The following is a 12,440-nucleotide window of genomic DNA, read 5'->3' as shown; positions in this document are numbered from 1 at the left end:
ATATAATGCATTGCATTTAGATCGTCCATACATTGTTTTCTTCCTCCTCAAAACTCGCATATGCACAACATACATGGGGTTCAATACTCCCCCGCACATGTGAGTATCCTTAACATTATAGCATACTGGTAAGGCAATCCTCATCGGGAATGACCCCCCAATAGAGGGACTTATCCAGTTGCATGACAAATGCTTAATATGAAAGGCCCAACAACCTTGGGCTCTGATACCATGATAAATTTGATATGACTAAAAATGGGTCTGGGCAACCGATACGGAGAAGGAGAGTTCGGTCCGGCCACATACAAGCCCAATTGGCGATAGTAGGAGTAACTTCTCTACCTTATAGTGTGATACTTTCTCTCCTCCATTGTGCCAAATTAATCCTACCTTAGATAAAAGCATAATTCATATAACAAATAGTCTACTCAAATAATGGAGCTTGTTTGCTACTTGTATTTTCACAACTCATGTGCTTTCCTTTCATTTCCTATTTCTGCAAGGTTTAAAAAATGGGACTTGGGAACAAATTTGCCATTGTGTTTCTTAACCTTATTTGTGAAGAGATCATTTAACCACATTCTAAGGTGGGTATGTACTCGTACTTGTGTCCTCATCTCAATATTAAATATGTTGCTGCCCTACCCTTTTGGAATTACCAAGGTTAAAATTTTGTTAGAGATGGAAAGAGAGTTGTAGGAGTTGAAACTTTCATTCCTTTCTTCCTTCCTGCTGTACCTATGATACATATATACTTCCAAGTTCCAAAAACAAACACTTCCTTTTCCTTAGTCCCTAGGAAAAACATCAAATGTAACACATACATAACATAACACAATCATATTTTGTTTTGTTTTAATTTTTTGATAATTCCCTGCAGGATTATTATTATTATTATTACAGTGCATATCCAACACAAATGGAAGTAAACAAGGGTATTAAGAGCCGTGGAAGGCCCCGGTTCACGTCCGAAGAGACCGGGGATTCGTCGTTTGAGTGCTCTGGTAAGCACTGCAGATCATGTGCAGCTGCCATAGTTGCTGATTGTGTTGCTGTGTGCTGCTGCCCTCTCGCCGTCGTCAGTCTGTTAGCTCTTGCCTTTGTGAAAGTACCATACTTAGTAGGAAAAAAGTGTCTAAGGAAAAGAAACAACAGAAAGAGGAAATGCAAGATAATTGGTGAAGTGGGTAATATTGAAATCAATAACAGGGATATTAATCTCATTTCAGGAAGATTAAGTCAGAGTAAATCAGATATTATCATTGAATTTGGAAAAGATGCTGGTGAATGTGATCAAGACTTGGAAGAAAGGACAAGTTTTTGTGCTGCATTTGAAGCTGATAAAGTTTTATTGGAATTATATCAAGTTGGTCATTTGGGTTTTGGTAGGGTATCTTTTACTGGAATTCAACCTTTTAGTAAAGAAAATTAAGTTTTCTTTAGTTCATCAAAAAAAGTACAGAAAACTCTGATTTTACCCTGAGAAGTGAAAAAAATTCAGGTATTTTTCACCCTAGGGAAAAATCTGAGTGTTTTATTGTTATATTGACTTTGTTATGGGAGTGGACTGATGAGTGAGAATTTTAGGCTTACATAGTGCAGTGGTTGGTTGCTTTGATCAGATCAGTATTATTTGTACTGTCCATAATTGTAATTGTTATTATGATCATTATATGTTGTGAAAAGATATGGAATTTGCTAGGGTTCTTTTATTATATGAAATTATTGGGGAGACAAACTTTATTTTCATGGAAGAACAACATACTTTCTTGCTAAACTTTGCAATACAATATTGTTGTAACTTGAAAAGAGAGATGAACACTAGTTTGAGAGAAAACAAAAAGCAAAGGATAACATCAAAGAAGAATGAACAACAGGGGAATTTAGAGGAAATGATTATGTAACATCTATTTTGAGTTTTGGGCGTTGGGAAAAAAGCTTATATGTGAAAGTTTAATCATCAATTTCAACAGAGTTGTATTAACTAATTTGGTAAAATAGATATTAGTATGACTGTATGAGTAGAGCTTATCGTGGGTCGAGCCATACCCTAAAAAAGGTTGCACCAAGTTATTTATGAATCTAAAAAAAAGTTAAATTTACGAGAATTACCCAAAAATGGAAATAAAGAGTAAAGGCAAAACCTAGAATTTCTACCATTTGTTTCAAATGAATAAAATTAATAGGATAATAAAGCAAAAGTTCATGCAAATCCCATTTTCATGTGCAAGCTATATTCAAAATGGGTTATTATTCACAGAAAGTAAGAATCTGGCGATACATCATCTTATAAAAAAGTTGTCTTTGTAGATCCTTTAGAAAGAAAAGGGAATACTCATATGTAATCGACCAAATGAATAAAGAAACGTAAAAGTCTAGGTTTTTAAGTTTTTTTTTTTTATGAATGAATGGCAATGAAAGTGAATATGTTCATTGAAAAATTTGTTATTAAGTACCCTTTTGGGTGTTTGTTTAGATATAATTAGGGTTTAAAATTGCGAATAAAAAAGACAGGAGTTCCAACTTAATTTGTTTTGTGAGAAGGGGAATAAGGAGTGGAATTAGGAAGGGAAGTATAAGCCTTATAAGTCTTATTGAGGAGATTTTTTTTTGTTGACACAGACTACATCTAAACTAAAACAAGAAATTACATAGATTGCCGAAAAACATTTAGCTAAATCATGAGCCCTATGAACTTATTGACGGGGGATTTCTGCAAGGAACAAAACACAAAATTATTGCCTAAGCTTAGAATATGCCGAGTAGTCCATCGAAGTGTATTACTTCCTCCGTTTCATAATACTTGCTACACTTTTTATTGTGGCAAGTTTCACATTACTTGCTACACTTCCTTTTTGGGGCAATAAACTCTCTCTATCTCTCTCCTATCACATGGATCCCTTTTCTTTTTACTATTTACCTTTCTCTTCTCCAAAAATTGCCTACAATCCGTGAATTGATTAACATAGCGAGTAATATGAACCGGAGGAAGGGTGTGTTCTCTTCAACTTAAAAAATTAAGTTTTAGGTCCAATAAGTTCAGGTAAGTTGCAATCAGGTCCAATTAGGGCAATAAGTTCCAATCAGGTCCAATCAGGTGCAATAAGTTCCAATCAGGTGCAATAAGTTCCAATTGCTAAAAGCTAATAAGGTCAAATAAGTTCCAGTCAGGTCCAATGAGGTCAATAAGTTTCAATCAGGTCCAATAAGTTCCAATCAGGTTCAATCAGGTCCAATAAGTTGAATCAGGTCCAATCAGGTTTAATAAGTTCATGTCCAATAAGTTGAAGAGAACGCACCCGAAGTATAGCTTTCCCCTCCAGATTGTAGAAGATCTATAACTGAAGTTGAATCAGTCATAATCTGAAGGTATAAAAAAAACCTTGATCCAAACATCATTGCAAACAATGCAGACAAGATAGTAACTCAGCCTGTAGAGTAGAGGAAGCAAAGAATTAAGAGCCACACTGTTGCAGAGAGCTAGGAGAGGAATTAGAAATAAACCAACTAGCTCCCGCATGTTTATTTGCTTTAGACCAAGAGCCATCCACTTCTATAATCAGCACTTGGAAATCTTGACTCATGTAGTCATGTACACTTGTTGCCCAATATTGACATTAAAGAAAATGGCTGATGAAGAAAATGAAGTTGTTGGAGCTGTAGTTTGAGAAACCATTCATGCTGCGCAATAGCATTAGCAATGGCTACCCAAACTTGAGTTTCAGAAGAACTCTCTCCTCTAAAAAGGTGATTGTTTCGAGCCACCCAAATACCCCACAAGGTAGCCAAAGAAACAACCAGTCTATGACTATCAAAACCATCCATACTGATAAAAAGTAGGACATGGGAAGAAATCCAATCTTTCATATAGAGCGATTCTTCAATGATTGAAATAATAGTTAGAGAACTATTATGGCCTGTTCTCCCCATCTTATTTTCAGTTCAGTTCAGTTCCATTCAGTTCAGTTCCGTTCAGCTCCATTCTTTTATAACCATTTTGCTAAATATTATTATTATTGTTGGTCTAATTTATTTTACTAATTACTCTTATTATTATTATTATTATTTATTTTTATATCATTATTATTAAGTATTATTATTATCATTATTATTTCTATATTATTTTGTTATTATAGCTTTAATCATTATTATTACTATTATTATTAAACAGAGTATGGTTTAGGTCAAAAGCACAAATAAACCCACATTTTTAGCCCATAAACCAATCAAATCGCGTCAAAACGGTTTATGATGCAATTTTGCGCGGTCCGACCCAATCAATATTTTTATAACTAAATATTATTATATTATTAAATCTAATTATTAAAATAGTAATATTAGTTTACTTCTTATATTATTATTGTTATTATATAATCATCATCAAGTATTAATATATTGATACAAATAATGTAAAATGATTATTATTAATTATCATTTTTATCATTAATTATTATTATTATGATTATTATTATTATTAATTTATGATTATTAATATTATTTATTCATAACTATCATTTTAAAATATCCAAAATACTATTATTATTACTTATCATTATAATTATTATTTAATATTCATATTATTATTGTTTAAGTATTATTTATATATTTGTTACATTCAATTTGATTCAGTTCAGTTCAATTCAGTTCAACTCTTTTATGCCGAAGAGAACAGGCCCTTACTCAATATCTTCTGGATCAAGGGACACGAACGAAACAGATGAATGTCATCTTCATCGTGGTTATGGATGAGAATTGAAAAGGGGATAAAATGACTTATTATTTGCTATTAGTGAAGAGGAAGATAAGGAGAAGTAAGGGCTAAAAATAATTCTACAATTTATTCGCAATCAATTTCTAGCACAAGAATCTTTCATGAATTCTCATATATCAATTTCTAATTCTCATTCCACCCTCTAATTCCTAAACTCCCATATATCAAACCTCCTGATTACATCAATTATCATCTTTACTCTTATCGGTTTGCTATTATTCTTGTGATAAGTCATAAGATTATATTACAATTTGTACATTTAGAATTTGTTTGGTTCACAATTTTTTGGCTCCAAAAAACGAAGGCCTTGTTTAGTTGAGATTTTTTAGGGTTTGGAAACGGATTCAACAATCTAATTCCTATACATTGTTAAACCAAATATCCAGTAAAAGTAACAATTATTGTTAACATTCCTCTCCTCTACTTGATTCCATTCTCTTTTCATTCTCTTATTTGAAACGCCCTCGAAACACAATTACTAATTTTCTTTTTTATATATGTTGGTTCAACCTCTCATCAATGTATTACCATTATAGTAAATAAATCCCCATGATTATTACATTCTCCTCCCCTTTAAGTATCAAATTCATTAGTTGGTGAATAGTTAACATTCATTCAACTCTTTGACTTAAACTAAACACTCAATGCAAGTAATCATTTTTGTTACATTTTCTTTCTTCTATTTGTATTAATACATCTTTTCTATTTCATATCTTGAACCAATGGAAACTTGTCAATGTATCTATGTTAACATTAATAATAGTTAAATCTAATTAGGCCATTACAGAGATTTAGGCTCTTGATATCAGTAAAGTTGGCCCACAAATAGTTCTACTACAACTCTCTTTATGTATAATATATTCACCTAAGTAACCTGTTAGGTTTTATATCATACTAATTTAACCTATAGATAGACAACGGACTTCAAAGTTTGGGTCCAAAAGATATTCTTTTTGCTCCACTCCTACGTATAAAATAAGTGACAAAATGAGCATCCTTATTTATGATGGTTCTAATATAATCAAAATGTGGGTACTACTAGCTGTTTTGTTTTAGTTCACATTTCAACAAATTCAGAGACCTCCACAATTTTTAACGAATAACTAGTTATTGGCCCCGGGCTATGCCCCGGGTAAGAAAAACTTTATTTATTAATATAATACTTTATGTTAATAACACTAAATATAACTTAGCTTTGTGGTTAAGACTTTAGTATATGTACTTGAGGTCTCGCGATCAAACCCTATACTACGCAGTTTCTAAATTCTTTTATTGTACATGGATTACATGAACTAAAACTCCATAGGAAGACCGCCATGTGGCACAGTTTCTTGTTTATGCATGCCTTTTAGTATATTTATATAGATGGGAGTGTTATGTACGTTAAGCGGTCAATTTAAGGTTAGAAACAAAATTTAAGCCTTGCTTTTTTCACCATAGTGAGTATAACTATCAAGAAAAAGTTCAGTATTAACTTAACCCTACTTTTCTACCAAAGACCGGCCCTAAAGCAACAAACACTAAAGCGCTCAGCCGCCCAACGCAGCTCGCCGGCTGCTGGCCTGAGCGCACGTCACTCACCCAGTCATCGGCAAGCCTTCTGCTCGTTTTCTTGTTAGTCAAACGTTGTTAGTTTTCCTTCCCTGCAAGGCTAATTCCCTTCGCCCCCTACTCGTTCGTGGTTGCCTGCAGCAAACTCTAGTGCCCCTTTCCCCAGTTCGAAGTCACCGAATAAGCGATTCCACCCTAGTAGTTGCGTCAGTCTCCCCTTCGCCTTTCCCCTTGGTTGTCGGGCTACCCCTTCCCCTCCCCCGGTTGTCGAGCTCCCCCATGTAGCGTAACTTTTCCCCTTCCCCGTTAATTTTAGGTTTTAGTGGTCAGTCAATCCCCTTCCCTTTCCCTTAGTTATGGTCCTACTTCCTTGGTCAGTTCCTCTTTGCAAACCCTCATAATGAGTTAGGGACAAAATCCCAACAAGTTTGATGTAGTGGCGCAAATTCTAATATTTGGACAAGAATGGAATGGAATTGTTAGTTTTTAGGATGGTTCACGGGTCAATTGGTTACGATTTTGCCTTGGTTTAAGTGTACTTGTTTTACTAGGTATATTTGGTTCTTACTATATGATAACGAGTGATATAGGAAATCAGATTAATACAGTAGTTCATCCTGAATTTTACCATGCGTGGATAGGTAGAACGTGTTGAGATCCTCTAGAGTTTCAAAATAACTCTACACGGTAGAGTTCGTTAAATATCAGTCGTTGATTAAGAAATCAAAGGCTTGTATTTTCTTTCCCAAACCCCCCCTATTTTCCCCCGAATATCCTGCTCATATCTTTTCCTTTCCCACTAATCATGAGCCCTTGATTTTATAATATATGGTCAGGATTCAACTCTACTTTGTAGAGTTTTCATAAAACTCTAGAGGATCCGGACCCAGGTAGAACTCTAGGTATATACTTCCTCGATTTAGAAATAGTTGCACCGTTTTATGTTTTCACGTTTGTCGATGCATGGTTTCAAACGTTAATATCTTCAATTGCTACTGAGTAAAAATTATAAAAAGTTCATATTAAAAAATATACATTGAGATGAATCTAACAAGATCTCATATGATTATGTTTTTCATAAAATATAAATCACCAAAGATAATCAAAGTGTAAGATGTAAATAGTAAACACTATGCAAATGGTGCAATTATTTCTAAACGGAGCAAGTATATGTTAGCGAAAAACAAAGGTATTTATCCAATTCAAGACCCCTGTTTTCAGGTTCAGTTCGAAACTAATTATGTCGTGTTTCGATCTTCTTTGTTAAACATTGTAAGTCCCGATTGTGATCTTCATTCGGATGACTTTAGGAGTCATCAACTCAAAAATGCATTTCGTGAGAGACCCTCCAATTTAAATTCGAGCAAGTTTCGACCTCCACAAATGTCGAGTTTCTATATCTTGCGGCTAAAATCATGATACCCTATGTGTAGGATACGAAGTCATGAAAGAAAATGACGTCAGTAGTAGTTTCATCTTTAAAATATCAGTAAGATTTCTCATCTCAATGGCCTTGGGACTTACTATCTTGTGAACAAGTAGTTCCACAAGAACATATTTGGCAATCCATTTTCGAAGATCAATTTGGTTCTATCTCACTACAATACCCATCACATTTCAAAAGGTATTCAGTTGCAAGGCACAAGAGGCATCTCTATCAACATTCGCCTCAAGGAAGTTTCTTACGTGAACTTCGTCATGTCATTTGCTTAGCGCGTAATACTTCAGTTTCTGTTTACTTGCCTTCTGTTTGAATGTATTAGCCTTAGGTTATACTTGCAATTAAATTAACAATTCAATTTAATTTAATTTCAGTTTCATTTTTCCCCAATTAAAAGAGAATATAGCATCAAGTAACACAACATCAAATCGAAGAATGATGATAATGCCCCGAAAGTATGGCTAAGACTCATAACTACTAAGGGTGCGTTCTCTTCAACTTATTGACCCTGAACTTATTGGACCTTATCTGAATTAAACTTATTGAACCTGAACTGAACTTATTGGAACTTATTAAACTTAATTGGACTTGATTCAACTTATTAGACTTGATTGAACCCGATTGGAACTTATTGGACCTTATTGAAACTTATTGACCTTATTAAAACTTATTAGACCTTATTGGCCCTAATTAAAACTTATTAGACCTTATTGAACCTGATTGAAACTTATTAGACCTTATTGGACCTGATTGAAACTTATTTGACCTTATTAGACAAAAAAATTGACCATTAATAACATAAATATTACCCCTAACGTAGATACTACCTCTCAAAATTTATTATGAAGTAATAATTATTAAAATTCGTCCTTTAAAAAAATAATAATTACTTCATCCGTTTCTTTTTACTCGCTACACTTTCCATTATGGGAAGTTTCACATTACTTGCTACTTTCCATTATGGGAAGTTTCACATTACTTGCTACACTTCTTTTTTTGGGCAATAAACTATCTCTATCTCTCTCCTCCCACATGGGTCCCTTTTCTTTTTACTCTCTACCTCTCTCTTCTCTAAAAATTGCCTAGGAGTCCGTGAAATGAGAAGTGTAGCGAGTAAAAAGAAACGGAGGAAGTATTAATTATCTCTTATGATAATTAATTTAACAAAAAAAAATTTCTTATTATATATTTGCCTATACGTAACTTTGACCACTAATATATCTAATACTCCGGTTGATTTTATAAAGCACTAGTGGAAAATCAAAATAACAAGTTAAAATTGACACATATGAAAAACTCTCATCCACTTTCATTTATGTGAAGGTATTAGAATGTATTAACTCCTTATCTCTTACTCTACATTTATATCTTTCATTGTTATTAGTAACGAAAATATGTTATCTCTACTTTTTTAAAGACGAATTGCAAAATGTTGTAATTATAATGATTATTATTGTTAACCTTAATTATTTGACCATGATTATAATATTTATTTAATAATAATATAATCACCTAATAATAATATAAATAATATAGACAATAATATAAGTATAATACTATACATTGTGGTACTTTAATAAAAAATTCTAACAATAACATAATCAGCTAATAGTAATATGAATAATAAAATAAAAGACAATAATACAAATATTTAATAAAATAATAGACAATAATACAAATATTTAATAAAAATACAAATATAATACTATATAATCATTGTGGTACTTTAATTAAAATTTTAATAATAACATAATGGACAATAATACAAATGTTTAGTAAACATTGACTATTTGAACGTTAATAGACCTTATTGTAACTTATTGGACCATATTAGACCTGATTGAAACTTATTGCACCTGATTGTAATTTATTACGTCTAATTGAAACTTATTAGACTTGATTGAAACTAATTACCCTTATTGGGCCTTATTACAACTTATTTGAACTTATCTAACCTGAAACTTAATTTTTTAAGTTGAGGAGAACGCACCATAACAAGTCCACTATAAATTTCAATGTTGATTCTGAAATATGTAAGGACATTTTTCAGAAACGCACAAACCAATACTCCATTCTGTTTCCAATTGTTATATTTTAACTCTCTTGTTACATTGAGATAAAAGACATCTTTTTTTTTTTTTTTTTTGACAACGGAGGAAACTACAATCAAACGAAAAAGAAGGAATTAAGAACAACAAAGAAGAAACACATACAAGTAACAGAATGACTGAACCTAAAGGTCCTATCCGACGCTAATTACCCAAAGTCCATTTTGTGTTGTCGACACCAATCCGCCAGAATTTTTGCCTCTTGAATCTGTGGTCGTCCCACTCGAATGAACTGATAAAATAGTCCTGTAGCAGTTGTGGATCGTATTGCCTCAACTGTCCATTTGATGTTGATGTCCTGGTAATCAGTGGTTTGAAGAATTTGAATCAGTCTGTAGGACGACGTCATTAAAGTGAGATTTCGGTACCCGTCCTTGGTAGCCCAATGGATAGCTTTAAGACATGCCAAAGCCTCGGCAGCTAAGGCTGAAGAAGCATAAGAAAAACACTCGACTTTCCTTTCAATGGCGTTGGACTGGTCACCAAGAATCCAACCCATACCTGTCGATGTGTTTTGTTTATCCCAACTCGCACTTATTTGCAATGTATAATGACGGTCCCCGGCATTTCGTATCCCGATTTGGGCCTGGTGGAGTCCTGGAGGGATAGAAGGAACTTCATGAGTCCTAGGCTGTTCAAGTTGTTCCCCCATAAACCTAGCGTGTTGTTCGTCGCTCATCTGAAGTTGCCGCTGGATGGAGGCCAATGTCGGCCGCACCCGTCTAAAAACTTATTCATTTCGCAAAATCCAGATAGTCCACAACGTAGCCACAAACCCCGGTAACCTACTTCCATTGTATCCTTCCTCGCTATATATTTTGAGTAAACAACATCTTAACCAACCCCGGAAAGTAATGGCCGTATCAGTAGTTTGGTGCATTGCTAAAAGGCGGTGTGCCCACACCTCGAGGGCTAAAGGGCAGAATTGGAATAGATGTTGAAGATCCTCTGACTCATATAGGCAAATTGGGCATTCACTAGATTCACTAACCTTGCGGTGATGTAGATTCCGCTTTGTAGCTAGTCCATTATGCCACAACTCCATATAAACAGTTTCCATTTCGGCATGATGCGCAATCCCCAGAGAACGCGGAAAAATTACATGTCCGTTGCGGATGTCATGCTACAGATTTCATTTTGACTTTGGAGTATAACCGCATACCCCGTTTTGGTAGTGTATCTGCCTGACCTAGTGAAAGGCCAATAAGGTTCATCTCGTCTCCCAGGGCCAGACGGGAGTTCAATACTTTTAATCTGGCGAGCTGAAGCTGGCTCAAACAAAAAATTTATTTTCCGATAATTCCATTGACCTTGTTCCCCTGAGATTAGATCCTTGACTTTAGGTTGTGGGCTTCGAATAATGGAATTTGGTCTCTAAAATAGGTTTCGGTCCATTCATCCAAAAATGAGTGAATACACCTATGTCATGTCCATCCCCAATTTTCCAGTGAGAAAAATGAGTGAGTAATGCGTCGGCCATAACAATGCCTTTCCGCCCCCATGAAGCAGATCTTGTAGAAGCTTGACCCGACCTCCCCGACCCTATAGATCGGTGGTAAATTTGCGAAATCAATAGATGCCTGTTGTAGTGAATTCGCGTCGCTTTCCGCATGAGTAGAGCCTGGTTAAAAATTCCAACGTTACGGATACCTAAACCCCCTTCACCTTTAGGCTTCTGGAGAGTTATATGATTTCTCCAATGCAGACCCTTACCCTGATTGTCCTTCCAGAAAAAAGCCGCAAACAAACTATCCAATTTGCTTGCAATGGTAGAGGGAAACACAGCCAGATAATGCATTAACACTCCAATAAGAATTGAATTAATGATAATTACCTTTGCCGGCTGCGACAGAAAGGAGTGATTCCAGCTAGCTATCTTAGTGGATACCGTATCTAATAAATGAGTGAAATGTTGTACCTTTGAGTCTTGAAAGTCTATAGGAATACCCAGATAGTTCTCAACAGAAGTCTTGGCCTCAACTCCCAAAATAGCTTTGTAATCACTTTGAGAAGCGTCAGGGATGTTAGGACTGAATTTGACGAAAGATTTTTAAAGGCTAACCATTTGCCCCGAAATGTCACAAAAACGCTGAATAACTGTTTTGACCGCCGAGCAAGACTCTCGCGTAGCCTTGAAGAAAAACATTGAATCATCAGTAAAGAACAGATGAGAAATTTGCGGGCCGCCCCTCCCAAGTTTAATGCCTTGAAACTGACGAATATCCGTGGCCAAAGTTGTCATGCGTGATAAAATATCCATGCAGAAGAAGAACAAGTATGGCGATAAAAAGTCCCCCTGACGAAGGCCACAAGTCGGAATAATAGGAGACATAACATTCCCATTAATTAACAAGCGATAAGTTGTTGTAATACATTCACGAATCAGCTGAATCCAATGAGCAGGAAAACCATATGCTTGGAGGACTTTTAAAAGGAAACTCCATTTGACTCGATCATAGGCTTTGTTCATGTCTAGTTTCAATGCAGCTAGATACCGCGTCGTTGCTTGTTGATATGGTGAGTAATTTCATGAGCAACAAGAATATTATCGTCCGTGTGACGACCCGGC

General features: G+C 34.8%; 1 protein-coding gene across 1 annotated transcript; it reads left to right on the top strand.

The window, feature by feature from the left end:
- Positions 1-647: 647 nt before the first annotated feature.
- On the top strand, positions 648-1,712 carry LOC104905277 (hypothetical protein). The gene has a single exon (XM_010693757.4). The coding sequence runs from the start codon at positions 920-922 to the stop codon at positions 1,430-1,432; it is 513 nt and encodes a 170-aa protein (XP_010692059.1). The 5' UTR covers positions 648-919; the 3' UTR covers positions 1,433-1,712.
- The last annotated feature ends 10,728 nt before the right edge of the window (positions 1,713-12,440 follow it).

Source organism: Beta vulgaris, chromosome 1 (genome assembly GCF_026745355.1).
Source record: "Beta vulgaris subsp. vulgaris cultivar EL10 chromosome 1, EL10.2, whole genome shotgun sequence".
Classification (NCBI taxonomy): Eukaryota; Viridiplantae; Streptophyta; class Magnoliopsida; order Caryophyllales; family Amaranthaceae; genus Beta; species Beta vulgaris.
This window is presented reverse-complemented; position numbering and strand designations above follow the sequence as displayed.

Coding starts and splice junctions, on each gene's coding strand:
- LOC104905277 (XM_010693757.4), top strand. CDS start 920: ATGGAAGTAAACAAGGGTATTAAGAGCCGTGGAAGGCCCCGGTTCACG.